Genomic DNA, 27,181 nt, shown 5'->3' with positions numbered 1-27,181 from the left:
CAGACATATACAATTAATATATATCGACGACGTTTTGTCTATTAACAATAATCATTTTCATTAATATGTTGATTCACTATATCACAGTGACCTCACTTAAGATACCACAAAGTCGACAAACGCTCGGCATCAGGTTGAATGTCACTGGTCCTCGGAGATGACCTTAAAAACGAATGTCCCTTGTCACAGTCGGTGTGGCACGTTAAAGATCCCTCACTGCTCAATGGCCGTAAGCAACGAATATAGGCCTAAATTTGTTCAAGCCCTTCGTCGGTATTGCATGGTGAAATACGGTAAAATCCAAGTCTGATGAAAACATTGAAAACTACATCGTACATTGAAAATTACCCCAAGATTTGGACTTTAGAGTTTGAAATTAAATTCACTTCAACCACCACTTTTCCTAAAATGTAGAATACTAATTTGTCAACAGCAATTGTCAGGCGTTACATGGAAAATATATCAACAATAACCTGCATGCTTTTTACTGAATCTGATATCAAGGCAATATCATCTGCGTATACAGTGCAATAGAATATAAATACTAATAACTTTTCCCATGCGACACATCCTTCTTAACTTAATTTGGAAGATCATTGATGGACAATGCAAACAGTGTTGGTGAGAGATATATCCTTGCCGGATGCCAGACTGACATTTCAACCAGTTCATTTTCCCCTCCCCCTATTTTAAGCGAAGATTAACTATATTTGCTCGCTGATTGAATTATAACTATCTCCACCTACTTCGTTGCGAAATAGAGAAAGGTACATGTACAAAAGATCTATAAATGTAACGCTGTATACGTCCCTCACAAATAGCATCATTTAAAAGTTACTTGTGTGCATGTGTAGGTCTGTTAAAAGTATCTATGTAGGGAGAATGGAAAACAGTTTTTGTTTTGTTCTATAACTTTTATTTTCCCAGAGGTTGCGATTTGTCTGATCATTGAATTATTCCATAATTCTAGTAATTCAAAACGTGACGGTAAAGTAGTTGGAGGCAGTATGGATAAAACTTGTAGGATGAATGGAATGACGGGAAATCTCTAGGATTTCAAATTTACCGCCACACTCCTGAGTCGCAATCTGAAGTGAAAGCAAAAGAAAGTAATAAATTCCAAAGTATATAACATCTTTTCAAAAATTATTGAAAATGACGATTTATCAAACTGCCGCTTAGAACAATCAAAATCATCGATGATTTCCTTGGAATTTCTTTTAATTTTGATCAAACTGATGGATACAAGGATGTTGACACATATTTGATGGATTTGTGGCAGTAACACATCAGACAAAGATATCGACTCCTCTTACAAGGATATACTCGTGGGGATCCTGGTCGGAATAGGTCCTAATTACCTCTTGCTTACTGTAAGAGGCAACTAAATGGGGCGGTCCTTTGGATGAGACCGCAAAAACCGAGACCCCGTGACACAGCAAGTGTAGCACATCAAAGATCCCTCCCTGCTCAAAGGCTGGAAGCGCCGAGCATAGGCCTAAATTTTGCAGCTATTCACCGGCAGTGGTGTCGTCTCACTTTGAGTGAAACACTCTCGAGAGGGACGTTAAACAATATAGAATCAATCAATCAATCTTACAAAGATATCGACTCCTCCTACATAAATATCTACTCCTCCTACAAAGATACCGACTCCTCCTACAAATATACCGACTCCTCCTACATGGATATCTACTCCTCCTACAAATATACCTACTCCTCCTACATGGATATCTACTCCTCCTACAAATATACCTACTCCTCCTACATGGATATCTACTCCTCCTACAAATATACCGACTCCTCCTACATATCTACTCCTCCTACAAATATACCGACTCCTCCTACATATCTACTCCTCCTACAAATATACCGACTCCTCCTACATGGATATCTACTCCTCCTACAAATATACCGACTCCTCCTACATGGATATCTACTCTTCCTACAAATATATCGATTCCTCCTACATGAATATCTACAATGCTATTGACTGTTCCTACAAGGATACGAACACATACAACGATATGAACACATATTTGCTGTATTTGTCGTTCACATTTGTTTCATTTACTGTCTATTCCGACACTTGTGTAATTCATTTATTGTGAATACGACCCAGGGCGAATCCAGAAATACGACTCTCGTTTGAAATTTTCTTTCCTCCTTTTTATAGTACTATCTCATACACTTTTATTTTCTTCACAAAATGTATCCCCCAATACAGATCGGATGAGACAGACATCAAGCACACATATTTCCTAAATGTAAGGGTGAGTTAGGTACATGTTCTACTGTTCAAGAGCTTGTAATCAATCAATCAAAGTTGTACACGGCCAGGTGAGCGCTATAATTTTGTATGTAAGGCGAAGAAAACGTACGGAAATTGACGTAACCTTACCTGTGAAGTAATGACAATGGAACTACATAAAATGAACGTAGCGTCTTCCCGGTCGTGTTGCAGTATACATTATGATGAAGTTAAACAGAAATATCAGTACATATAGGTTTGATACACTTAATCGTTACCTTGATCGTGGAACTTGTGCATCCAACAAACACCCCCGCCAAACCGTCCGCTGGGTAGCCGCCGGCCGTGAATGTGGCAACGGCGCTGTACAGACTCAGTGTACCACACGAATCGACCACCTAAAACGAACATGATGTGTAATGGGTTTTTTATGAGTATGTTTATACATTCAATTGCCCTTAGTCTTCCAAATATTTTCACATTATTGTGGAATCACAGTGCTATATTTCGATGGTGCTTATTTTTGTTGAATTTCGATCGTTGGTACCCCTATCCGACGAATTCAAAATGCTAACGAAATACGCAAAACAAAAAAAACATATAACCACCAGATTAAATTCCATCAAAAGAGAAATCTTAATGAATGGCACTGGAGACTGATTTCTTTATAGATATGGTTAATGACAAGGACTGAGTATTAGATAATTCTTACAGACGCTGATACAGACCCGTTGTCCAGGACGCCAAAATTGTGAGACAGGTACATCACAGAGGTCACTCATGATAAGGTTGGACACTGAATTGTTGTTGGAACAGTCGGTGTTAAAATGGGGGTACAGCTGCTGGAAGCGAGCCAGTTCTGTCACCGTCAGGATCTTAGAACAATTCATTGTCTCAGCTTTCAGAAATAAATTTAGTACAAATGAATTAAAGCTACAAACTCTTTTCCCTCCAAAAATGATGAAAACAAAAACTAAATTTATGTTTTTGAATAAGTAAGATGAATATAATTTATCATTTGAAATGTAATTTATTCCCATGATTTCTCAATTAAGGTAACTCCATGCTCTCATTATTTGATAGAAGTATAGAAACTGAAAGTGCATTAATTTCCATTTATTAGAGTTAAAAAAAATAAATTATCAAATAAAATATGTAGGTCATCACACTTTTTTTTAAAGATGTAAGACATAAATGTAAGACATACATAAATCGAATCATATATCAACGTCAGAGATTTGTAATTTTCCTTAAACAGCGTCATCAAAATTTAATTTTGATAAACATCAAATTGTTTATAACGATATACATGTCATGATATTCATAACAATGTCATGAAACTGTTTCTTTACAAAATTATACAAAATGTCTGTAAAAAATAAAGAACATCTATCGCATAATGGACTTGATAAATAAATAACCGAACACAGAGTTATTGCCCCTGGATTCAATATTTTGAAACATATCATTGATAGTTCATACACAGGGGCTAAGCCTGTTTTGGGCCCGAACTCTGTAATACCATAAATATAGATCTATATTTATGGTATCACAGAGTTCGGGCCCAAAACGGGCTTAGCCCCTGTGAGTTCATATATAACTTAAGCTTTTGAAATATTTTATGTTTAACAAAATATTTTACAATAAGTATCGGAAAAGACTCCAACAAAATTGATATCCCTATCATGCATAAATGTAAATAAATCATTGATTTTCCAAAATCTGATGACGTCACAGGAGGGTGGCAATACTTTCAGCCCAAACAGTGGGGAGGGGTTAAATACATGTATTTCAACTTCAAATATCGATGACTCAAGCCACAATCTGCCAAATGCACACTTTTTAAGCAATGACAGTCTAAATGATATCCTTATTGAAGAGCAAGAAATCATAGATATAATTTCCACCCTCCCTGTAAACAAAGCTATTGGGTCAGACTCTATAAGTCACAGGATGCTAAAATCAACATCACATACCATTTCTAAACCACTCTGTATGCTTTTCAACAAATCTTTACATTCTTCCTCTTTTCAAAAAAGACGACCCTTCTTTGTCTAGTAATTATAGACCTGTAGCTCTTTTAAGCTGTGTAAGCAAAGTTATGGAAAGAATAATTTTTAAACATGTATACAATTTTTTTTCACAAGAACAACCTACATTTGTATTTTACAAATAACAAGCAGGTTTTTTACCCGGTCATTCTACAGTTTTCCAATTATTGGAGACTTATCATACTATTGTAAAAAGTATTGACGATGGAAATTTTTGTGGTATGGTCTTCTGTGATCTATCTAAAGCATTTGATAGAATTTGGCATCAAGGTCTCTTATTTAAACTACAGACATACGGGATCAGAGGCAATATTTTCCAATGGTTTACTAATTATCTGTCTTGTCGTAGCCAAAAAGTTATGTACATAGACCAGTTATCTTCAAGTGCAAGTTTAAATGCAGGGGTACCCCAAGGCTCTGTTCTTGGACCTCTATTATTTTTAATCTATGTTAATGATGTTGCGGAAAATATGATGTCTTTCTGCAGATTATTTGCTGATGATAACTCAATTCAACATTCATCTAAGAATTTAAGAGAAATAGAATTTACGATAAATCATGACCTTCGTGTTCTAGATGAATGGTAAAAAAAAAAGGTTGTTACAATTTAATCCCTCTAAAACTAAAGCTGTATTTTTTTCATTGAATAAGAACACTGATCCTCCTAAATTATTCTTTCAACATTGTCAGTTGGAGTATGTGCCAGTGCACAAACATCTTGGATTGTTTGTTTCAAGCGATATGGGTTGGTCTCATTATATAAATACAATAACAAGTACGGCTTACAAAAAACTAGGACTTCTTAAAAAACTAAAATTTACATTAGGAAGAGACATTCTTTTAAAACTGTATACTACTTTCATAAGACCAGTTTTAGAATATGCGTCTGTTGTTTGGGATGGATGTACTTCATCTGATAGTGATATTCTAGAAAAATTCCAATTATGTGCAGCGCGAATTATTACTGGCCTTCCTATACTAGCGTCTAGAGATTCTTTGTATTTGGAAACTGGTTTAGAACCTCTGTCTTTTAGAAGAGCAACCGCTAAACTAGTTACTATATACAAAATTCATAATAATGAGGTTCCGCAGTATCTAAAAGAAACAATACCTAATAAAACACACAAAAAGTCCACGTACAATCTCCGTAATGGAGACAACTATACAGTACCAAAATGTAGACTTGAACTTTATAAAAAATCATTCGTTCCAGATGCTGTATCAATGTGGAATTCTCTTAGTATTGAATCAAGACAGGCTTCTTCAATTAAACAATGCCGTAAAAGTATTAGCTCGAATAATATCAATAATTCTAAACCACCTATATACTTTTCATATGGTTCTCGTTTCCTGAATATAATTCATACCAAACTAAGACATGCATGTGTTCTGAATTATGATCTGTATAGACGCAATATTGTTGATTCCCCGTTGTGTTCATGTGGCATGCGTGAAGATGCATACCCCTATTTCTTTACTTGTAATAAGTATTCAAATGCTAAATATAAATTAATGGATAGATTGCTAAGGTTAAATCATTTGGTAATAATTGATACACATGTACTACTTTGGGGTGATAATGTTTTATCTATTGAACTAAATAAATTTATTTTTCAAATGTTCAGACGTACATTCAAGAAACCAAAAGATTCAATTAATGCTATATTGTACTACTACTTATAGAATATACCTATATGAACCATTATTTACTGTATATTAATGACAATTGTGTGTTATTCTATTTTCTATAAGGAGAAGAACTCGTAAGTTGCAAGAACTTGTTTCTAATCCTTTTGTATATAGTATATACAATAAAATATGTTCAAATCAAATACATGTATGTAGCAATAACCACGCTCGCTAGGTGGCGCGTCATGTTCTATTTTTATTTCTACAGGAAAAGTGGGACGAGGTTCCACCCTAAATTTTACGGGCTAGTATGGATATACCTAGAGCCTACGGATGATGCGAAGTTGATCGTTCGGATCTAAAATAGCTATATTTAGCGTATCTCACGTGATTAGGCACATTCCAGAAAATCCCTTTGAGATTGAAGCGATTAAGCAGAGCGAGCTCAAGTATATGTAAACATTTACTTAACGGTGAAATACGCAACAAAGAGTGACATATTAATACATTTTATGCATGAATAAATTATACTGAGGTCAAACATGGACGATAATTGCCCGTGTTCATATAGTATTTGATTGATTTAGATATCCAGGGAAAGATAACTCCCATTATTAACGTACACACAACGTACCGGTGGTATACATTAATACAATGTTTATACATTTCTGAATGATGAGTGAATCTTTATTTTCATCAGAATCTTTTCCATCACACTCACAGACCAGGTCCCCATACCCCTACCAGTGTCAATCTGTGACTGATAGCAGTGCGGTATTTAATTTGATATAGTCTAGAGGAAATTCGAAATATGGTAGTGACATTTCTTCCTCACTGCATTAGCTGGATTTTTAACGTTTAAAGAATGGACTGGGGGGTTAAAAATGCTATTTGCCAAATTTACAATAATATTAATTACAAGGCAAGGCAAAAGGGGTCATAAGCTACAGATGATGCAATTTTCACTTGCAAGTTGCATTGCAACTAGTTACACTTAATTAGTGACTTACTTAAATAAAGTAACTTACAAATATTTTATTTATTTATTTATCTATCATTTCATTTTTTTTTTATATCATGGTTTGTACTTGAAGAGTCATCGCAATAAAGGGACATTAATTAGTAGTGTTACAAAAAAATCTGATCATGCAGTTTTTAAATTTCTGAAGTTTGAAAAAATAAAAATAAATAAATAATAGATTCTGATACCACTCAGCCCCCCAACTGGCCAGAGAGTTCTGCTTCTGTCAGTTCTGATGCAACTAGCTCATCCCCCAGACTGGCCAGAGAGTCCACTGTTTCGGTAAATTCTGATCATACCAAGAAATTCTTAGCAAAATCTCCGGTATAGAAAAACCGTTATAAATCAGTGACCGCAATTAAGAGATAAGCGACGGCTACTATTAATCAGCATGTAATATGGCCCTATTGAAGCCAACGAATTCAGACTGGACGGGATTTCTTGGCATGGTCATGATTTTTGTGTATTCAACTAAAACACTCAAATAACCCCATACCGGCTTATTTGGTCAGTTTTAAAAATTATTTTTGCACATTAATGGCAAAAATTACAAATTGTGACCCCCTTCCCCCTTGCACTTCATCACATATTTTGAATGAATCGTTAGAGAACGTTGTAATTTATCACTTGTTTAAATTGATGCCAATAACGCGCTAATGCCGAATAATGCTGTTGGAAATGCTCATTGTTACCCGTCTCGTCTCACTGTAAAACAACATCCTACGCAGAATTTTCGAAAGTTTTTACCCGCAAACAATACTACACTCAAATCCACATGTTTTTCACATGTGTGTAAACAGCCTGAGTGCACCTCAGGAAGTAGCCTCAGCTACCAACATCAAATAGTTCCTTTGTATACGACTGATTTTTAGCATGTTTACTGTAGCTAAGATCTACTATAGAGGATTTGAATGCAAACTTTGGCTAATACATTCAACACAAATGATCAACAGATGGATATATATACACACATGAAAAAAAACTTACGACTTTCACAGAAAGTTCCCCTCCACCCAGGAGCACATGAGCAGACATTGGGTTGAACACAGGTTCCGCCATTTTGACAGGCAGGACTACAAGTTGCTGAAACACAAAAATAAGAATGGTAATAAAAGCTCCAGCATTTTCTGACTAAGACACAATGACTGCAACGTATATGGACAGCCAATGTTTGTGAGACTCTGAAGAGGTACTAAGATACCCCCCCTCCCTTTTGTGACTGGATAAAAAAAGATGAAGAAAAAATGTTTTACTTTAAAAAATTATCATTGTTTCTCTGATTAAAATCTTTATCCAACCCTTTCAGCTATATGTATAAAAGGGTATATAAATGCATATCTACTGAAATAGTGAGTCACCATGAAGAAACGTGACTTCTATTTTGTCAACAGGCCTAATTCAGTTTTACTAAATAAACATACAAAATATATTCAGACAATTTCCTTATACATCTCATACAAAACAACATTTTTCTAAATGTCTATACTTTCACCACTTTTTTGCTGTATTTTTGTGTCTCAATATTAATTATCTAATCACTGTCAGAAAGTAGAATTTCCTATGGTTTGTAATGTTTGCACATCTTTATGCAATATTAATGTATCTCATGCATGACACAAAGTTCCTCAAGTCTCTCTGTTCATTTTCATAGTCATAGGGTATTGCATCCCCTCTTTTTTCAATATCACATTTATTCATTTAGTTTCTTTTCTCAGTCTAGGATCCCCCCCATTCAAATGAACATATAAAAATAATATCTATATTTTACTTACGTATACACTTTGGAAACGATGGGCCATCGAAGAATTGCCCAGTGAAAGGATCACAATCCTTCTGTATGGTGGTGTCTCCATTGTCAAACTGATACCCTGAATTACATTGTGCTGTACACCGACTGAAATATAATGAGAATTCTGATTGGGTCAAATCCCATCCACATTCTTGCAATGGCACCACTCAAATGATCAGGGCATATTATCTAAAATCATCCACACCCATACGAAATTGAGGGGGGGGGGGGGGGGGGCTGGCTAAATTTTGCAGCCCTTCAATGGCAATGATTACGTCTCCATATGAGTGAAAAATTCTTGAGGGGGACGTTAAACAATCAATTAATAGTACCACATCAATGTCATTTATACGTTTTAAATTTACCTGTAGTACTATAAACTACCATCATGTTTACTTTATAAGATTCGTATTTCAAGTACTATTTTTGTTTCACAACAGAAATGTCATTTGAAATTTGTTGAAAAGGACTGTTTCAGATAACATTGTACAAAAAGACTATAATCAAAATCATAGTATTTTCATAAAGCTTTCATTTTTTTCCTTCAAATTGACACGAGCTGTCACAAAAAAGAATTTTTAAAATCCTTGGATCTGTAAAAATAACAAATTGAGGTAGAAATGAATCAATATCTACCCAGAGTTATCGTTCCTTACACTCAGTGACACATATACCTCAATGTCTCAAAATTCGCAGTATTCCACGTGTAAATTCACTTTTTCCACAGTTAATTAAAAATAGAACAAAGAACTAGTTTAAGAAATAATATGTTTTACGGCGTGACCATGTTTGAGGGCGAAGCAAACAAATTTTGGCATTAGTATCTATATCCAAAACAGAACAAAAACAACCCGAAGTTAGCACGAGGACGGAACTGTATCAAAGCATCCTAATTTTGGATATTTGATCCGCCTATATATTGAACGTGGGAAATATAAGGCAATTGATGTAAACAGTACGTTGTGACGTCATATTCAGCGTCGTTATTTAGCAAATTTACAAACATAGCGTTTGAACCACAACAACAAACATGACGTTAATCGTGGAGTGATTATATATGATTAAGAAAATAAGATTTACATGCTTTTACGAATTTTATGTAACATCTCAGAACGACGTGAACTAGGGTAGACGAGATTCAAGATGGAGAAATACATGTCCACGCGCTAATATTCGAATCGATGCCATTAGTACCAAAATTTTCAAGTTCCATAAGTATGGTATAGTTTTTCATTATTTTCCTTCTAAACATGTATATACGTGTTACCTATAGGGAGAGCTCCGCTCTCACGGCCCTTTGGGAGGGCTTCTACCTGTATTAGGAAAATGTATGGCAAGTAACTCATTGTAGTTTATATTTCCCATTACAGTGCGTATCTAGATCTACCTACATAGTGTAATTGAATAATATATATATACGGTGTGACCGTTGGACCGAGCGAAGCATGATATGGTCATTGGCGTGTCCCAAGTGATAGTCATAATTCTGTTCAGTACGGTAAATTACAATTCATTTAAAAATATATATTATTTATGAAATTCCCCTTGCGCTAAACGCCCAGTATCAAAGGGGGATATCTATGAGGATACACATGTAATTACAGGATCTGCCTATTCCTTTAACGCGGAGAATATAGCACCAGCCGACGTAAACCGTGCATAGTGACGTCAGATGTAGCCTCGACGTTTTTCTTCATCTTTCAAACCAAACAATTATAAACAATAATTCATTTCAAAATATATATTATTTATGAAGTTTCCCTTGCACTAAACGCCCAATAACATCTAAATATTAAAGGGGGATATACGAGGATAACAGCAAACTTCCACCAGAGTTCGTTTGCTCACAAACCAAACTCTTCCACTTAGGCATTATGGGATAGCGATTTCTTAGGCCGCATATACTGTGGCGTCACTGTAGAATGACGAAAAAACATAACGTCAAACGCAAACAACTTTCAAAACAAGAACGTAAACATCAAGTTCATTAGTTTACAAAATAATTTGAACAGTCTCCCTACTTTTTAATGATCTTTTGATCATTTTATGTTTAAAATAAAATCCATACATTTATATTAATGCTCTTAATATTAATATCTTCAAACTTTTAACTGCGAATTACTTCTTTAATGTTATTTGCCTGCGTGATAATCGCGGACTCACAATATACAAATCTGTATATTGTGGTGCGTCATATAGGAGAGGTATATTCGTAGGTGACGTAATGAGGCCTCGACGGGGAGTTTCGGATAACAGTTCTACAGGATCCGCCAATTCATTTAAAACGAGGAATATAACGCCAGCCGACGTAAATCATGCATTGTGACGTCACATTTAGCCTCGACATTTTTCTCTTTCAAATCAAACAATTATAAACAACACTACACTCCGTTTGCAATTTAAAAGACAGTTAAAACAAAACAAATTAACCAATAAATTCAAAGTGCTAAAAAGTAAGCCTAAATATCGTATATTTTTAATTAAAGAAACTCATGAACTCGTTCATCTATTTAGTCGTATTTCTGTTTTTCTATTTGATGATTGGATAAAGACTCTAACAATAATAATCATAACATTCATTTTTAACAAACTGGGTGTTTGAATTACAAATTGCACGTTAGTCTTGCATTTTTGGCATTCAAAATTAAAACACGAATAACTGTAGAAGCAACTAATGAACAAAGCATAATGGCGGCGCCCATATGGATCACAAAATTTTCAGTGAACGTATATAGAGATTATCTGTATTCATTTGCAGATTTTCTCATTTTTTATTTTACGTATACGTGTTACCTTTAGAGCCTTGCTTCGCGGACGGGCCTTCGGCCCGTCTGAGCTTCGCTCGGTATTATTCGCATTTCCACACAATTCAATGCTTATGGTGTCACAAAAAGACTTGATATTTGCTTTTAATAGAGGGCGAAGCCCTCTCACGGCCCGAAGGGCCGTGAGAGCGGAGCTCTCCCTATAGGTAACACATATATATATGTTTAAAAGGAAAATATAGGAAAATAAAGAGAAATTAAACCATACCTATGGAACTTGAAAAGTTTGGTACCAATGGCGTCGATTCGAATATTAGCGCGTGGACATGTATTCCTCCATTTTGAATCTCGTCTACCCTAGTTCACGTCGTTCTGAGATGTTACACATAAAATTCGTAAAAGCATGTGAATCTTATTTTCTTAATCATATATAATCACTCCACGATTAACGCCATGTTTTTTGCTGTGGTTCAAACGCTATGTTTGTAAATTTGCTAAAATACTACGCTGAATATGACGTCACAATGTACTGTTTACATCAATTTGCTTTATATTTCCCGCGTTCAATATATAGGCGGATCAAATGTCCAAAATTAGAATGCTTTGATACAGCTCCGTCCGCGTGCTAACTTCGGGTTGTTTTTGTCCTGTTTTCGATATAGATACTAATGCCAAAACTATTTTGCTTCGCCCTCAAACACGGTCACACCGTAAAACATATCAATTTACATATATTTCTACTTTATCGATAAAATTGCCGACTCCTGTGAGTTAATCCGAGATTCCTATGACTCTGAGGCCTGGGGGAGCCCCGCACATGTCATAATATAAAAGCGGGGGTAAGAGTCAGAGGAATCTCGGATTACCTGCGAGTGTGATCACATATCAACTCATTAAGACAGTGATCAATTTATTTGCCGAAATTTAATTTCTTTTTAAAAAAAATGATATCTATATCAATCTTTACTAAAACTTATAATTCCTTGATTGATTCGTTTTAGTACTTTTAAAGATCTCTGGAGGCTTACCTGCTACTTTTAAAATGTTTTCATGTTGTGTTATATTCTTAACCGGACACGGCCGACGAAATCAAAACCAGCATGTAAACGGTGATGTTAAAACTTCCGATTTGAAGAAATATATATTCTGGAGCTTTTTAAAAAAAAAAAATTATTGATATTATAATGAACCGATCTATATTATCATGATTATTTGTGTTTTATATCCATTATATCCATATAAACCCCGCACTAAATTGTATTCTGATAAAGGACACGAAGTTCCCAAACAGAACAAGTACTCGGCCTTTTCCGTCAAGTCGAAAAGTTAACGGAAAAGGCCGAGTGATGATCAGTAATATGACCCTTCATCTGTCATGTCAGTATTGTTATAGGGATATCTACATCATAATGGTACAGATTTGTGATACCGACAGATATTTAGTTACTTACTAAAATATGGTTGAATCCCCACAGTTTATTTGTCCATCCGTTGGTGGAGCTAAAGGCTTGCAAGCCCCTGATACTGTAAAACACAATTGTACATGGAATTAATTATAAAATGCTTAAATTTAAAAAAAAAAAAACAAACCAAAAAAACTAAAAAAAAAAAAAAAAAAAAAAAAAAAAAACAACCGCTTCTATATAGTTTAATAAAATTCTCGCCATTTTATCTACCGCTGATAATAAATATCCAGTTCACCAGCTATAATCATATATTATAATGACTGAATTTATTTACTTTTTTTTTTCCATTTAGGTCTATATATTTTTGATAACTTACGCATCGGTGTGTAGATATTTTGAAAAAGAAACTATATTATAAGAAACCGGGAAATCAGCTTGCATGTTCTTACACAAAAATGTGCATTTTCACGGGAGCTTGATGACGCGACCTTTATCTGTGAGTTTCAGTTAGAAACACTTGCCTATAAAGTCCGCTATTACAGCCCTTTAATAATAAAGGACAAAGATTTATTTATATATACATATATAATTTATGTATTCTTATATGATAATGTTTGACGAAGAAAGCAAAGAAATTTCAGCATTGATAATGATTGCCTACTTTTTTGTATATATATATTTTTTTCTAAAAAAAAAAGAACGAGAGAGAGAGAGAGAGAGAGAGAGAGAGAGAGAGAGAGATTAAATCTACATCATGTTGAATTCAACAACCATAAAAGATGGGGGATCTTAATTTTAATTAAATTGAAGACAAGAAAAAAAGAAGAAAAAATTAACCCACATTACATCACAAGGTTGACAGTTGTTCCTACAACTATTGGAAATTAAATAAATACATCAATCATTATGTCGAGATTGATATCGTAGGAGACTCGGATATTCTTGTTTTAAAAAGATAAGAACAAAAACCGTAATCTTGGTGTGAGAGAAACGTAAAAATTTACAGCATGTATCTGTAACTAGTAACTTATGTGTTACATCTCCCGTGCGAAAGGTCGCCGTGATATCGGAATCAAGATTTTGAACTGTCTAGCAAAACAAATATGATTCATCAATTTTGTTATTTTATATAGCAATTTATTTTCAGCTATCTGATATGAAGAACCCCTGGAGGGGATTTGGCACACGGAGGGTATTGAAAATTATGGGTGTTTGGCAAACAGAAAGTGTACAAATATAGACCAGTCGATATGAATGTGTTTACCAGGTATACCTGTAAGATAGGACCATAAGGAAAACAGCTATGGCACTGATTAACTTTTTAAAACATAACCCGTAACTCAGTTAAAAGTGTATTCCATGTATTTATTATTTACTCATTATATAGGCTTTTCATAAATCTTATGAAAAACACATTCATATAATTCTTCCCCCCCCTTCCCCCATGCCCCCCTCATGCCCCCCCCCCCCCCCCCCCCAATGAAAAGTTACGAATATCACAACCTTCTGAACATATCGAGTTTCTATTTTTAGGTTTAATTCCAATGATTTGATTTTACACATTATTCATTTCTTTTCATTAATAGGCCCTATCTATATCATGGTCATGATTTTTGTGTATTCAACTAAAACACTCAAATAACCCCATACCGGCTTATTTGGTCAGTTTTAAAAATTATTTTTGCACATTAATGGCAAAAATTACAAATTGTGACCTCCCCCCCCCCCTTGCACTTTATCACATATTTTGAATGAATCGTTAGAGAACGTTGTAATTTATCACTTGTTTAAATTGATGCCAATAACGCGCTAATGCCGAATAATGTTGTTGGAAATGCTCATTGTTACCCGTCTCGTCTCACCGTGAAACAACATCCTACGCAGAATTTTCGAAAGTTTTTACCCGCAAACAATACTACACTCAAATCCACATGTTTTTCACATGTGTGTAAACAGCCTGAGTGCACCTCAGGAAGTAGCCTCAGCTACCAACATCAAATAGTTCCTTTGTATACAACTGATTTTTTCCGAAAATTACACAAAATTTCCTAATCAGGGGTACAAAAATTAAGAGAAAAAAAGAAGAGGAAATGAGAAGAATCACGATGGGGAAAAATGATTCTTTTAAAAATATATGGAACTACCATTCATTTTGATTGAACAATTACCGGTGTGATACCTATACACATTAGACGATCGATCCCGATCCCGGCATATTTTGTAGAATATTGAATATACCTTTCTGTCTGCAGAATGTGTATTGATACAGTAGTTCATATTTTTAAAATTATTTTTACTACCTCCCCTCCACCCCACCCTTTCAAATTTTCCGCTCCAAACTCGGCTATATCGTACTCGTTTACCATGCCAAGAAAATCTTAGCAAAATCTCCGGTATAGAAAAACCGTTAAAAATCAGTGACCGCAATTAAGAGATAAGCGACGGCTACTATTAATCAGCATGTAATATGGCCCTATTGAAGCCAACGAATTCAGACTGGACGGGATTTCTTGAAATGGTCATGATTTTTGTGTATTCAACTAAAACACTCAAATAACCCCATACCGGCTTATTTGGTCAGTTTTAAAAATTATTTTTGCACATTAATGACAAAAATTACAAATTGTGACCCCCCCCCCCCCCCTTGCACTTCATCACATATTTTGAATGAATCGTTAGAGAACGTTGTAATTTATCACTTGTATAAATTGATGCCAATAACGCGCTAATGCCGAATAATGTTGTTGGAAATGCTCATTGTTACCCGTCTCGTCTCACCGTAAAACAACATCCTACGCAGAATTTTCGAAAGTTTTTACCCGCAAACAATACTACACTCAAATCCACATGTTTTTCACATGTGTGTAAACAGCCTGAGTTCACCTCAGGAAGTAGCCTCAGCTACCAACATCAAATAGTTCCTTTGTATACGACTGATTTTTAGCATGTTCACTGTAGCTAAGATTTACTATAGAGGATTTGAATGCAAACTTTGGCTAATACATTCGACACAAATGATCAACAGATGGATATATATACAGACATGAAAAAAAAAACTTACGACTTTCACAGAAAGTTCCCCCCCACCAAGGAGCACATGAGCAGACATTGGGTTGAACACAGGTTCCGCCATTTTGACAGGCAGGGCTACAAGTTGCTGAAACACAGAAATAAGAATGGTAATAAAAGCTCCAGCATTTTCTGACTAAGACACAATGACTGCAACGTATATGGACAGCCAATGTTTGTGAGACTCTGAAGAGGTACTGAGATACCCCTCCCCCTCCCTTTTGTGACTGGATAAAAAAAAGATGAAGAAAAAATGTTTTACTTTAAAAAATTATCATTGTTTTTCTGATTAAAATCTTTATTCAACCCCTTCAGCTATATGTATAAAAGGGTATATAAATGCATATCTACTGAAATAGTGAGTCACCATGAAGAAACGTGACTTCTATTTTGTCAACAGGCCTAATTCAGTTTTACTAAATAAACATACAAAATATATTCAGACAATTTCCTTATACATCTCATACAAAACAACATTTTTCTAAATGTCTATACTTTCACCACTTTTTTGCTGTATTTTTGTGTCTCAATATTAATGATCTAATCACTGTCAGAAAGTAGAATTTCCTATGGTTTGTAATGTTTGCACATCTTTATGCAATATTAATGTATCTCATGCATGACACAAAGTTCCTCAAGTCTCTCTGTTCATTTTCATAGTCATAGGATATTGCATCCCCTCTTTTTCAATATCACATTTATTCATTTAGTTTCTTTTCTCAGTCTAGGATCCCCCCCCCCATTCAAATGAACATATAAAAATAATATCTATATTTTACTTACGTATACACTTTGGAATCGATGGGCCATCGAAGAATTGCCCAGTGAAAGGATCACAATCCTTCTGTATGGTGGTGTCTCCATTGTCAAACTGATACCCTGAATTACATTGTGCTGTACACCGACTGAAATATAATGAGAATTCTGATTGGGTCAAATCCCATCCACATTGTTGCAATGGCACCACTCAAATGATCAGGGCATATTATCTAAAATCATCCACACCCATACGAAATTGAGGGGGTGGGGGGCCTAAATTTTGCAGCCCTTCAATGGCAATGATTACGTCTCCATATGAGTGAAAAATTCTTGAGGAGGACGTTAAACAATCAATTAATAGTACCACATCAATGTCATTTATACGTTTTAAATTTACCTGTAGTACTATAAACTACCATCATGTTTACTTTATAAGATTCGTATTTCAAGTACTATTTTTGTTTCACAACAGAAATGTCATTTGAAATTTGTTAAAAAGGACTGTTTCAGATAACATTGTACAAAAAGACTATAATCAAAATCATAGTATTTTCATAAAGCTTTCATTTTTTTCTTCAAATTGACACGAGCTGTCACAAAAAAGAATTTTTAAAATCCTTGGATCTGTAAAAATAACAAATTGAGGTAGAAATGAATCAATATCTACCCAGAGTTATCGTTCCTTACACTCAGTGACACATATACCTCAATGTCTCAAAATTAGCAGTATTCCACGTGTAAATCCACTTTTTCCACAGTTAATTAAAAATAGAACAAAGAACTAGTTTAAGAAATAATATGTTTTACGGCCTGACCATGTTTGAGGGCGAAGCAAACAAATTTTGGCATTAGTATCTATATCCAAAACAGAACAAAAACAACCCAAAGTTAGCACGAGGACGAAACTGTATACAAGCATCCTAATTTTGGATATTTGATCCGCCTATATATTGAACGTGGGAAATATAAGGCAATTGATGTAAACAGTACATTGTGACGTCATATTCAGCGTCATTATTTAGCAAATTTACAAACATAGCGTTTGAGCCACAACAACAAACATGGTGTTAATCGTGGAGTGATTATATATGATTAAAAAAATAAGATTTACATGCTTTTACGAATTTTATGTAACATCTCAGAACGACGTGAACTAGGGTAGACGAGATTCAAGATGGAGAAATACATGTCCACGCGCTAATATTCGAATCGATGCCATTAGTACCAAAATTTTCAAGTTCCATAAGTATGGTATAGTTTTTCATTATTTTCCTTTTAAACATGTATATACGTGTTACCTATAGGGAGAGCTCCGCTCTCACGGCCCTTTGGGAGGGCTTCTACCTGTATTAGGAAAATGTATGGCAAGTAACTCATTGTAGTTTATATTTCCCATTACAGTGCGTATCTAGATCTACCTACATAGTGTAATTGAATAATATGTTTTACGGCGTGACCGTGTTTGAGGGCGAAGGAAAAAAGTTTTGACTCTAGTATCTATATCCAAAACAGGACAAAAACAACTCGAAGTTAGCACGCGGACGGAGCTGTATCAAAGCAACCTAATTTTGGACATTTGATCCGCCTATATATTGAACGCGGGAAATATAACGCAATTGATGTAAACAGTACATTGTGACGTCATATTCAGCGTCGTTATTTACCAAATTTACAAACAAAGCGTTTGAACCACAACAAAAAATATGGCGTTAATCGTGGAGTGATTATATATGATTAAGAAAATAAGATTTACATGCTTTTACGGATTTTATGTGTAACATCTCAGAACGACGTGAACTAGGGTAGACGAGATTCAAAATGGAGGAATACATGTCCACGCGCTAATATTCGAATCGACGCCATTGGTACCAAACTTTTCAAGTTCCATAGGTATGGTTTAATTTTTCATTATTTTCCTATATTTTCGTTTTAAACATGTATATACGTGTTACCTATAGGGAGAGCTCCGCTCGTACGGCCCTTCGGGCCGTGAGAGGGATTCGCCCTCTAATATATATACGGTGTGACCGTTGGACCGAGCGAAGCATGATATGGTCATTGGCGTGTCCCAAGTGATAGTCATAATTCTGTTCAGTACGGTAAATTACAATTCATTTAAAAATATATATTATTTATGAAATTCCCCTTGCGCTAAACGCCCAGTATCAAAGGGGGATATCTATGAGGATACACATGTAATTACAGGATCCGCCTATTCCTTTAACGCGGAGAATATAGCACCAGCCGACGTAAACCGTGCATAGTGACGTCAGATGTAGCCTCGACTTTTTTCTTCATCTTTCAAACCAAACAATTATAAACAACAATTCATTTCAAAATATATATTATTTTTGAAATTTTCCTTGCACTAAACGCCCAATAACATCTAAATATTAAAGGGGGATATACGAGGATAACAGTTCTACAGGATCCGCCGATTCATTTAAAGCGAGGAATATAACGCCAGTCGACGTAAATCATGCATTGTGACGTCACATTTAGCCTCGACATTTTTCTCTTTCAAATCAAACAATTATAAACAAGACAGTGAAAACAAAACAAATTAACCAATAAATTCAAAGTGCTAAAAAGTAAGGCTAAATATCGTATATTTTTAATGAAAGAAACTCATGAACTCGTTCATCTATTTAGTCGTATTTCTGTTTTTCTATTTGATGATTGGCTAAAGACTGTAACAATAATAATCATACCATTCATTTTTAACAAACTGGGTGTTTGAATTACAAATTGCACGTTAGTCTTGTATTTTTGGCATTCAAAATTAAAACACGAATAACTGAAGAAGCAACTAATGAACAAAGCATAATGGCGGCGCCCATATGGATCACAAAATTTTCAGTGAACGTATATAGAGATTATCTGTATTCATTTGGAGATTTTCTCATTTTTTATTTTACGTATACGTGTTACCTTTAGAGCCTTGCTTCGCAGACGGGCCTTCGGCCCGTCCGAGCTTCGCTCGGTATTATTCGCATTTCCACACAATTCAATGCTTATGGTGTCACAAAAAGACTTGATATTTGCTTTTAATATCAATTTACATATATTTCTACTTTATCGATAAAATTGCCGACTCCTGTGAGTTAATCCGAGATTCCTATGACTCTGAGGCCTGGGGGAGCCCCGCACATGTCATAATATAAAAGCGGGGGTAAGAGTCAGAGGAATCTCGGATTACCTGCGAGTGTGATCACATATCAACTCATTAAGACAGTGACCAATTTATTTGCCGAAATTTAATTTCTTTTTTAAAAAAATGATATCTATATCAATCTTTACTAAAACTTATAATTCCTTGATTGATTCGTTTTAGTACTTTTAAAGATCTCTGGAGGCTTACCTGCTACTTTTAAAATGTTTTCATGTTGTGTTATATTCTTAACCGGACACGGCCGACGAAATCAAAACCAGCATGTAAACGGTGATGTTAAAACTTCCGATTTGAAGAAATATATATTCTGGAGCTTTTAAAAAAAAAAAAAAATTATTGATATTATAATGAACCGATCTATATCATCATGATTATTTATGTTTTATATCCATTATATCCATATAAACCCCGCACTAAATTGTATTCTGATAAAGGACACGAAGTTCCCAAACGGAACAAGTACTGGGCCTTTTCCGTCAAGTCGAAAAGTTAACGGAAAAGGCCGAGTGATGATCAGCAATATGACCCTTCATCTGTCATGTCAGTATTGTTATAGGGATATCTACATCATAGTGGTACAGATTTGTGATACCGACAGATATTTAGTTACTTACTAAAATATGGTTGAATCCCTACAGTTTATTTGTCCATCCGTTGGTGGAGCTAAAGGCTTGCAAGCCCCTGATACTGCAAAACACAAGTTGTACATGGAATTAATTATAAAATACTTAAATTAAAAAAAAAAAAAAAAAAAAAAAAAAAAAACCCCAACAAAAAAAACTAAAAAAACCAAAAACAAAACAACAACAACAAAACAAAAAAAAAAAAAACCAAAAAAAAACAACAAAAAAACAACCGCTTCTATATAGTTTAAGAAAATTCTCGCCATTTTATCTACCGCTGATAATAAATATCCAGTTCCCCAGCTATAATCATATATTATAATGACTGAATTTATTTACTTTTTTTTTTCATTTAGGCCTAGATCTATATATTTTTGATAACTTACGCATCGGTGTGTAGATATTTTGAAAAAGAAACTATATTATAAGAAACCGGGAAATCAGCTTGCATGTTCTTACACAAAAATGTGCATTTTCACAGGAGCTTGATGACGCGACCTTTATCTGTGAGTTTCAGTTAGAAACACTTGCCTATAAAGTCCACTATTACAGCCCTTTAATAATAAAGGACAAAGATTTATTTATATATACATATATAATTAATGTATTCTTATATGATAATGTTTGACGAAGAAAGCAAAGAAATTTCAGCATTGATAATGATTGCCTACTTTTTTGTATATTTATATATTTTTCTAAAAAAAAAAGAACGAGAGAGAGAGAGAGAGAGAGAGAGAGAGAGAGAGAGAGAGAGAGAGAGATTAAATCTACATCATGTTGAATTCAACAACCATAAAAGATGGGGGATCTTAATTTTAATGGTGTGTCCAGGGGTCCGTGTTTGCCCAACTATCTATTTTGTATTGCCTGTAGGAGTTATGAGATTGATCACTGTTCGTTATCTTCACCTTGCATTTAACCATCGAGTTTGTATCTCTGCTGGTGGACAGTCTGTCCCCGAGGATACTTGTCGTTCGATATATGTTCCTTCATGAATATACACAATAAGGAAACAATACTGGCTGACACGTCGCCCAGTATAAAAAGGTGTCACTCTGTGGAGTCTATAAGGGACACAGGTTCCTACAGATCGGTTGGTGTCCCTCGGATTATCCTTCGAGACATCAAAGATTTGTCGTATGTACAATCGTCAGATTGTCAGCTTTTTTACAGAAACCAAAATTCTTATACCCAAATTAAAGACTGTTATGTTCCTTTAAGAGATATATTTGATAATTCATTTTCAGACCTCATGTGTTCAACCTCAAAATGTTCTGCAAAAAATTGCAAAACTTGTGATATACTGATCACTAAAAATTCATTTAGTAGTAATTTAACTGGACGTAGTTTCTGTACCAAAACGTTTGATAATCTGACATGTAAATCTTCTAACGTTGTCTACGCCATTGAGTGTAACCTGTGTGGCTTAATTTATGTGGGAGAAACCAAGGGTTCACTTAATAAAAGAATATCGGGGCACAGATTTCAAATTAATAATGGTGGTAACCAACTTCTTTACAAGCATTTTAATGCACCGGACCATTCCATCTTGTCCATGAGGGTAAGGATTTTAGAAAAAATTTACCATCACACAAAGAATCCTACATTAAGCACCCCTTTTCGTAGACAACGAGAAGATCACTGGATCAGGACCCTAGGCACTGCATTTCCATATGGATGCAATGATAATGTATATGATGTGGGAAATTTGACTAGTCCACAAGGAAATAATGTTAATGTGATGGGACTCTTTCCCAATACCCAAAGACGAAAACGCAGTCACGGACATCGTTCATATAAAATACCAAGTATAAATGATGTCACGTTTGATTCACTTTTGCCTCACGTCAACAGACAATTGGGTCCACATCATATTCGTACAAAACTTTACTCTATTCCATTGAGGGTTTTACATACGTTATTTGAAGAAGCTATGGCTAGTCTATACTTGGATTTTTCAACACCTGAATATAGGCTTAACTCTATGATTATGGATGTTGCCTACCACAGGCTCTATAAACCAGCACGGACCATGGATGATATTCCTTCCAAATCATGCCGTCAGTTCCTTAAGCTCAAATTTACAAACAAAGGAATAGATGCCGTCAACATAAGCAACATTCTTCGTCATAAAAGGGTTCAGTCGTGTATTCCAACTTATTTCAAGTTCAAGTCTACACCCTGTATTTCCTACAGCTGTACTTCTACTATTGCATCCAAACTTTTTAATTATAAACCAACTTTGCAGTGCTTAGATATAGACCATCTTATACGTAATCTACCAACATGTTCCTGTTCTTCATCTTCTTTCAACTACAGTCCAGCTGGACATGTCATTACTGGTGATGTTGATATAGTTGAAAATGAGGACCTCAAATCACTTATTCTTAAAGGTCCTAAATACAGAGAACCTCGGTCTTTTAATTGGCGACAGAACTTCATCTCTATTATGAGTTCTGTCGAAGATTATGCCAGACGATGGGCTAAATATGAAAAAGAAGAACTTGATACATTGTCAGAATGGGTTAAAAGCATAAGAGGGATATTAAAATCCCGCATTAGACACATGAAAACAAAAGTACGTACAATCTATCCTTCTGTGTTTAGTAAACCAGAAGTGATAAAAGAATTAGATAAGTTACATGAGGAATATGTTTTGGTTCCAGCTGACAAAGCTAGTAACAACATTGTCTTTGTTTGTAAGGCTCATTATTACAACTGTATTTTAAACGAACTTGGCATTAATTCCACTTTTGGTAATCATACTTATACTCCAACTACCCTTTCAAAAGACGAAATTCTTCAAAACCATGCTTCAGTTTTAGACACATTTAATATTCCAGTCAATGGGTCGAATGAATATGAGTTACCGTACCTATACTGGATTCCTAAACTACATAAAAACCCTTACAAACAAAGATACATTGCTGGATCCAGTAAGTGCTCTACTAAGCCCCTATCTTTGCTCCTCACGAAAATGTTAACAGCTGTGAAGGAGAAACTTCAAACTTACTGTGCGACTACATATGCCAGAAGTGGTGTTAATCAAATGTGGATTCTAAAAAATTCTAAAGAACTTTTAGTAAACTTGAAATCACAGAATTTTTCCCAAATCAATAGCATTAAAACCTATGACTTTTCAACACTATACACGACCATTCCTCACGATAAATTAAAGACTAGACTTTTTGACATCATAGACAGTTGCTTCTTCAACAAAAACGGAAATATTCATACCTAGTGATCAGTCATTCAAAAACTTACTTTGTTAAACACCACTCTGATTCCACGCACAAGTACTCTGAAGTTGAAATAAAAAATATGCTCGAGTTCCTCATTGACAATATCTTCGTGGTCTTTGGTGATCAGGTCTTCCAACAGTCTGTTGGAATTCCCATGGGCACGAATTGTGCTCCTTTGTTAGCTGACCTGTTTTTATATTCATATGAAGCAGAATTTATTCAAAAACTTCTACGTGAGAAGAAAAAATATCTCGCTGTGACCTTCAATTCGACTTTTAGATATATCGATGACGTTTTGTCTATTAACAATGATAGCTTTCATTCATATGTCGATTTGATATATCCCTGTGAGCTCGAAATAAAGGACACCACAGAGTCGTCCACTTCTGCTTCATACTTAGATATTTTATTGAAAGTAGACATTAACGGCAAACTAACAACTCAACTGTATGACAAACGGGATGATTTCAGCTTCTCCATCGTCAACTTCCCACATTTATGTAGCAATGTTCCATTATCACCTGCATATGGTGTTTATATATCTCAACTGATTCGATATGCAAGAGCTTGTTCTGGGTATGGTCAGTTTTTAAATCGAGGTAAGCTACTGACAAACAAGTTGATGGTACAGGGATTTCAACAGTCTCGACTGAAGTCAGCATTTCGCAAATTCTATGGTCGTTATAACGATCTAGTTCGTCAATACAACCTCGCATTGGGTCAAATGCTGTCTGACGTGTTTCATACCGATTGTTAAGCCGTTCTTGGCACACTGATTTTGACTGCGGATAACTCCGTTTACCTGATCAGGATATGGGGCTCACGACGGGTGTGACCGGTCAACAGAGGATGCTTACTCCTCCTAGGCACCCAATCCCACCTCTGGTGTGTCCAGGGGTCCGTGTTTGCCCAACTATCTATTTTGTATTGCCTGTAGGACTTATGAGATTGATCACTGTTCGTTATCTTCACCTTGCATTGAAGACAAGAAAAAGAAGAAGAAAAAATTAACCCACATTACATCACAAAGGTGACAGTTGTTCCTACAACTATTGGAAATTAAATAAATACATCAATCATTATGTCGAGATTGATATCGTAGGAGACTCGGATATTTTTGTTTTAAAAAGATAAGAACAAAAACCGTAATCTTGGTGTGAGAGAAACGTAAAAATTTACAGCATGTATCTGTAACTAGTAACTTATGTGTTACATCTCCCGTGCGAAAGGTCGCCGTGATATCGGAATCAAGATTTTGAACTGTCTAGCAAAACAAATATGATTCATCAATTTTGTTATTTTATATAGCAATTTATTTTCAGTTAACGAAAGCTATCTGATATGAAGAACCCCTAGAGGGGATTTGGCACACGGAGGGTATTGAAAATTATGGGTGTTTGGCAAACAGAAAGTGTAAAAATATAGACCAGTCGATATGAATGTGTTTACCAGGTATACCTGTAAGATAGGACCATAAGGAAAACAGCTATGGCACTGATTAACTTTTTAAAACATAACCCGTAACTCAGTTAAAAGTGTATTCCATGTATTTATTATTTACTCATTATATAGGCTTTTCATAAATCTTATGAAAAACACATTCATATAATTCTTGCCCCCCCTCCCCCATGTCCCCCTCATGCCCCCCCCCCCCCAATGAAAAGTTACGAATATCACAACCTTCTGAACATATCGAGTTTCTATTTTTAGGTTTAATTCCAATGGTTTGATTTTACCCATTTTTTTTATTTCTTTTCATTAATAGGCCCTATCTATATCATGCCAAGAAATTCTTAGCAAAATCTCCGGTATAGAAAAACCGTTATAAATCAGTGACCGCAATTAAGAGATAAGCGACGGCTACTATTAATCAGCATGTAATATGGCCCTATTGAAGCCAACGAATTCAGACTGGACGGGATTTCTTGGCATGTTAAGCAGAGCGAGCTCGAGTATATGTGAACATTTACTTGACGGTGGAATACGCAACAAAGAGTGACATATTAATACATTTTATGCATGGATAAATTATACTGAGGTCAAACATGGACGATAATTGCCCGTGTTCATATAGTATTTGAATGATTTAGATATCCAGGGAAAGATAACTCCCATTATTAACGTACTCACAACGTACCGGTGGTATACATTAATACAATGTTTATACATTTCTGAATGATGAGTGAATCTTTATTTTCATCAGAATCTTTTCCATCACACTCACAGACCAGGTCCCCATACCCCTACCAGTGTCAATCTGTGACTGATAGCAGTGCGGTATTTAATTTGATATAGTCTAGAGGAAATTCGAAATTTGGTAGTGACATTTCTTCCTCACTGAATTAGCTGGATTTTTAACGTTTAAAGAAAAGTGGGATATGGACTGGGGGGTTAAAAATGCTATTTGCCAAATTTACAATAATATTAATTACAAGGCAAGGCAAAAGGGGTCATAAGCTACAGATGATGCAATTTTCACTTGCAAGTTGCACTGCAACTAGTTACACTTAATTAGTGACTTACTTAAATAAAGTAACTTACAAATATTTTATTTATTTATTTATCTATCATTTCATTTCATTTTTTTTTGTTTGATATCATGGTTTGTACTTGAAGAGTCATCGCAATAAAGGGACATTAATTATTAGTGTTACAAAAAAACCTGATCATGCAGTTTTTAAATTTCTGAAGTTTGAAAAAATAAAAATAAATAAATAATAGATTCTGATACCACTCAGCCCCCCCAACTGGCCAGAGAGTTCTGCTTCTGTCAGTTCTGATGCAACTAGCTCATCCCCCAGACTGGCCAGACAGCCCACTGTTTCGGTAAATTCTGATAATGATGCAACTCAGCCCCCCCCCCCCCCCCCCCCCCGACAGCTCTACCAGAAGTTCTCGGAAAAGACTTGCTGATGTTTCATAAATCAGTTTTCCTATTAATTTTACTTTTGCTCCTGTTCATCAGTTCATTAGGCTATGGCCCAATCTGATTAAATTTAAGATCATTGATCCGCTCCGTATTCGTCTTCCTTTCCTGTATCTGTGAAGTCCAGAGGTGAGATACATTCTTTCCAAAACAACTAAGAATGTTCATGGAACAATTTAGTATTAATTGTTTTCCTTATCTGTTGTATGCCTTATTTCAAGAAATAACTTTCAGGTCACTTTATAATGTGAAATGGAACATTTTCAATTTTTGACAACCTGACGGTAGGGGTGTTTAAGACACTATACCTCATTTTCTGTAAGGAAGTGGAGTAAAAGGAATTCAGAATTGGATTCAGCATACTCAAAATTGGTAATTACACCTGCTTTTTATTGTTTTGGGTAATGGTGTTTCAAGAAATAAAGTTGGGTCACTTTTTGATGCGAAATGAAACATTTTCCGTTTTTGGCAACCTGAC

The 27,181-nt window shown here is 35.1% G+C and overlaps 1 protein-coding gene across 1 annotated transcript in view; it reads right to left on the bottom strand.

Moving 5' to 3' along the window:
- Window positions 1-893: 893 nt before the first annotated feature.
- LOC125647484 (uncharacterized) overlaps window positions 894-27,181 on the bottom strand; it is an 82,267-nt gene continuing 55,979 nt past the window's right edge. The window contains exons 34-42 of the mRNA XM_056139872.1: window positions 20,527-20,599; window positions 16,765-16,886; window positions 15,974-16,069; window positions 12,958-13,030; window positions 8,725-8,846; window positions 7,940-8,035; window positions 2,980-3,149; window positions 2,530-2,649; window positions 894-1,088 (exon numbers count right to left, since the gene is read on the bottom strand). Coding sequence (XP_055995847.1) covers window positions 975-1,088; window positions 2,530-2,649; window positions 2,980-3,149; window positions 7,940-8,035; window positions 8,725-8,846; window positions 12,958-13,030; window positions 15,974-16,069; window positions 16,765-16,886; window positions 20,527-20,599 — 986 coding nt within the window. The 3' untranslated portion in view covers window positions 894-974. The remainder of the gene's footprint in view (window positions 1,089-2,529; window positions 2,650-2,979; window positions 3,150-7,939; window positions 8,036-8,724; window positions 8,847-12,957; window positions 13,031-15,973; window positions 16,070-16,764; window positions 16,887-20,526; window positions 20,600-27,181) is intronic.

Source organism: Ostrea edulis, chromosome 6 (genome assembly GCF_947568905.1).
Source record: "Ostrea edulis chromosome 6, xbOstEdul1.1, whole genome shotgun sequence".
Taxonomy (NCBI): domain Eukaryota; kingdom Metazoa; phylum Mollusca; class Bivalvia; order Ostreida; family Ostreidae; genus Ostrea; species Ostrea edulis.
This window is presented reverse-complemented; position numbering and strand designations above follow the sequence as displayed.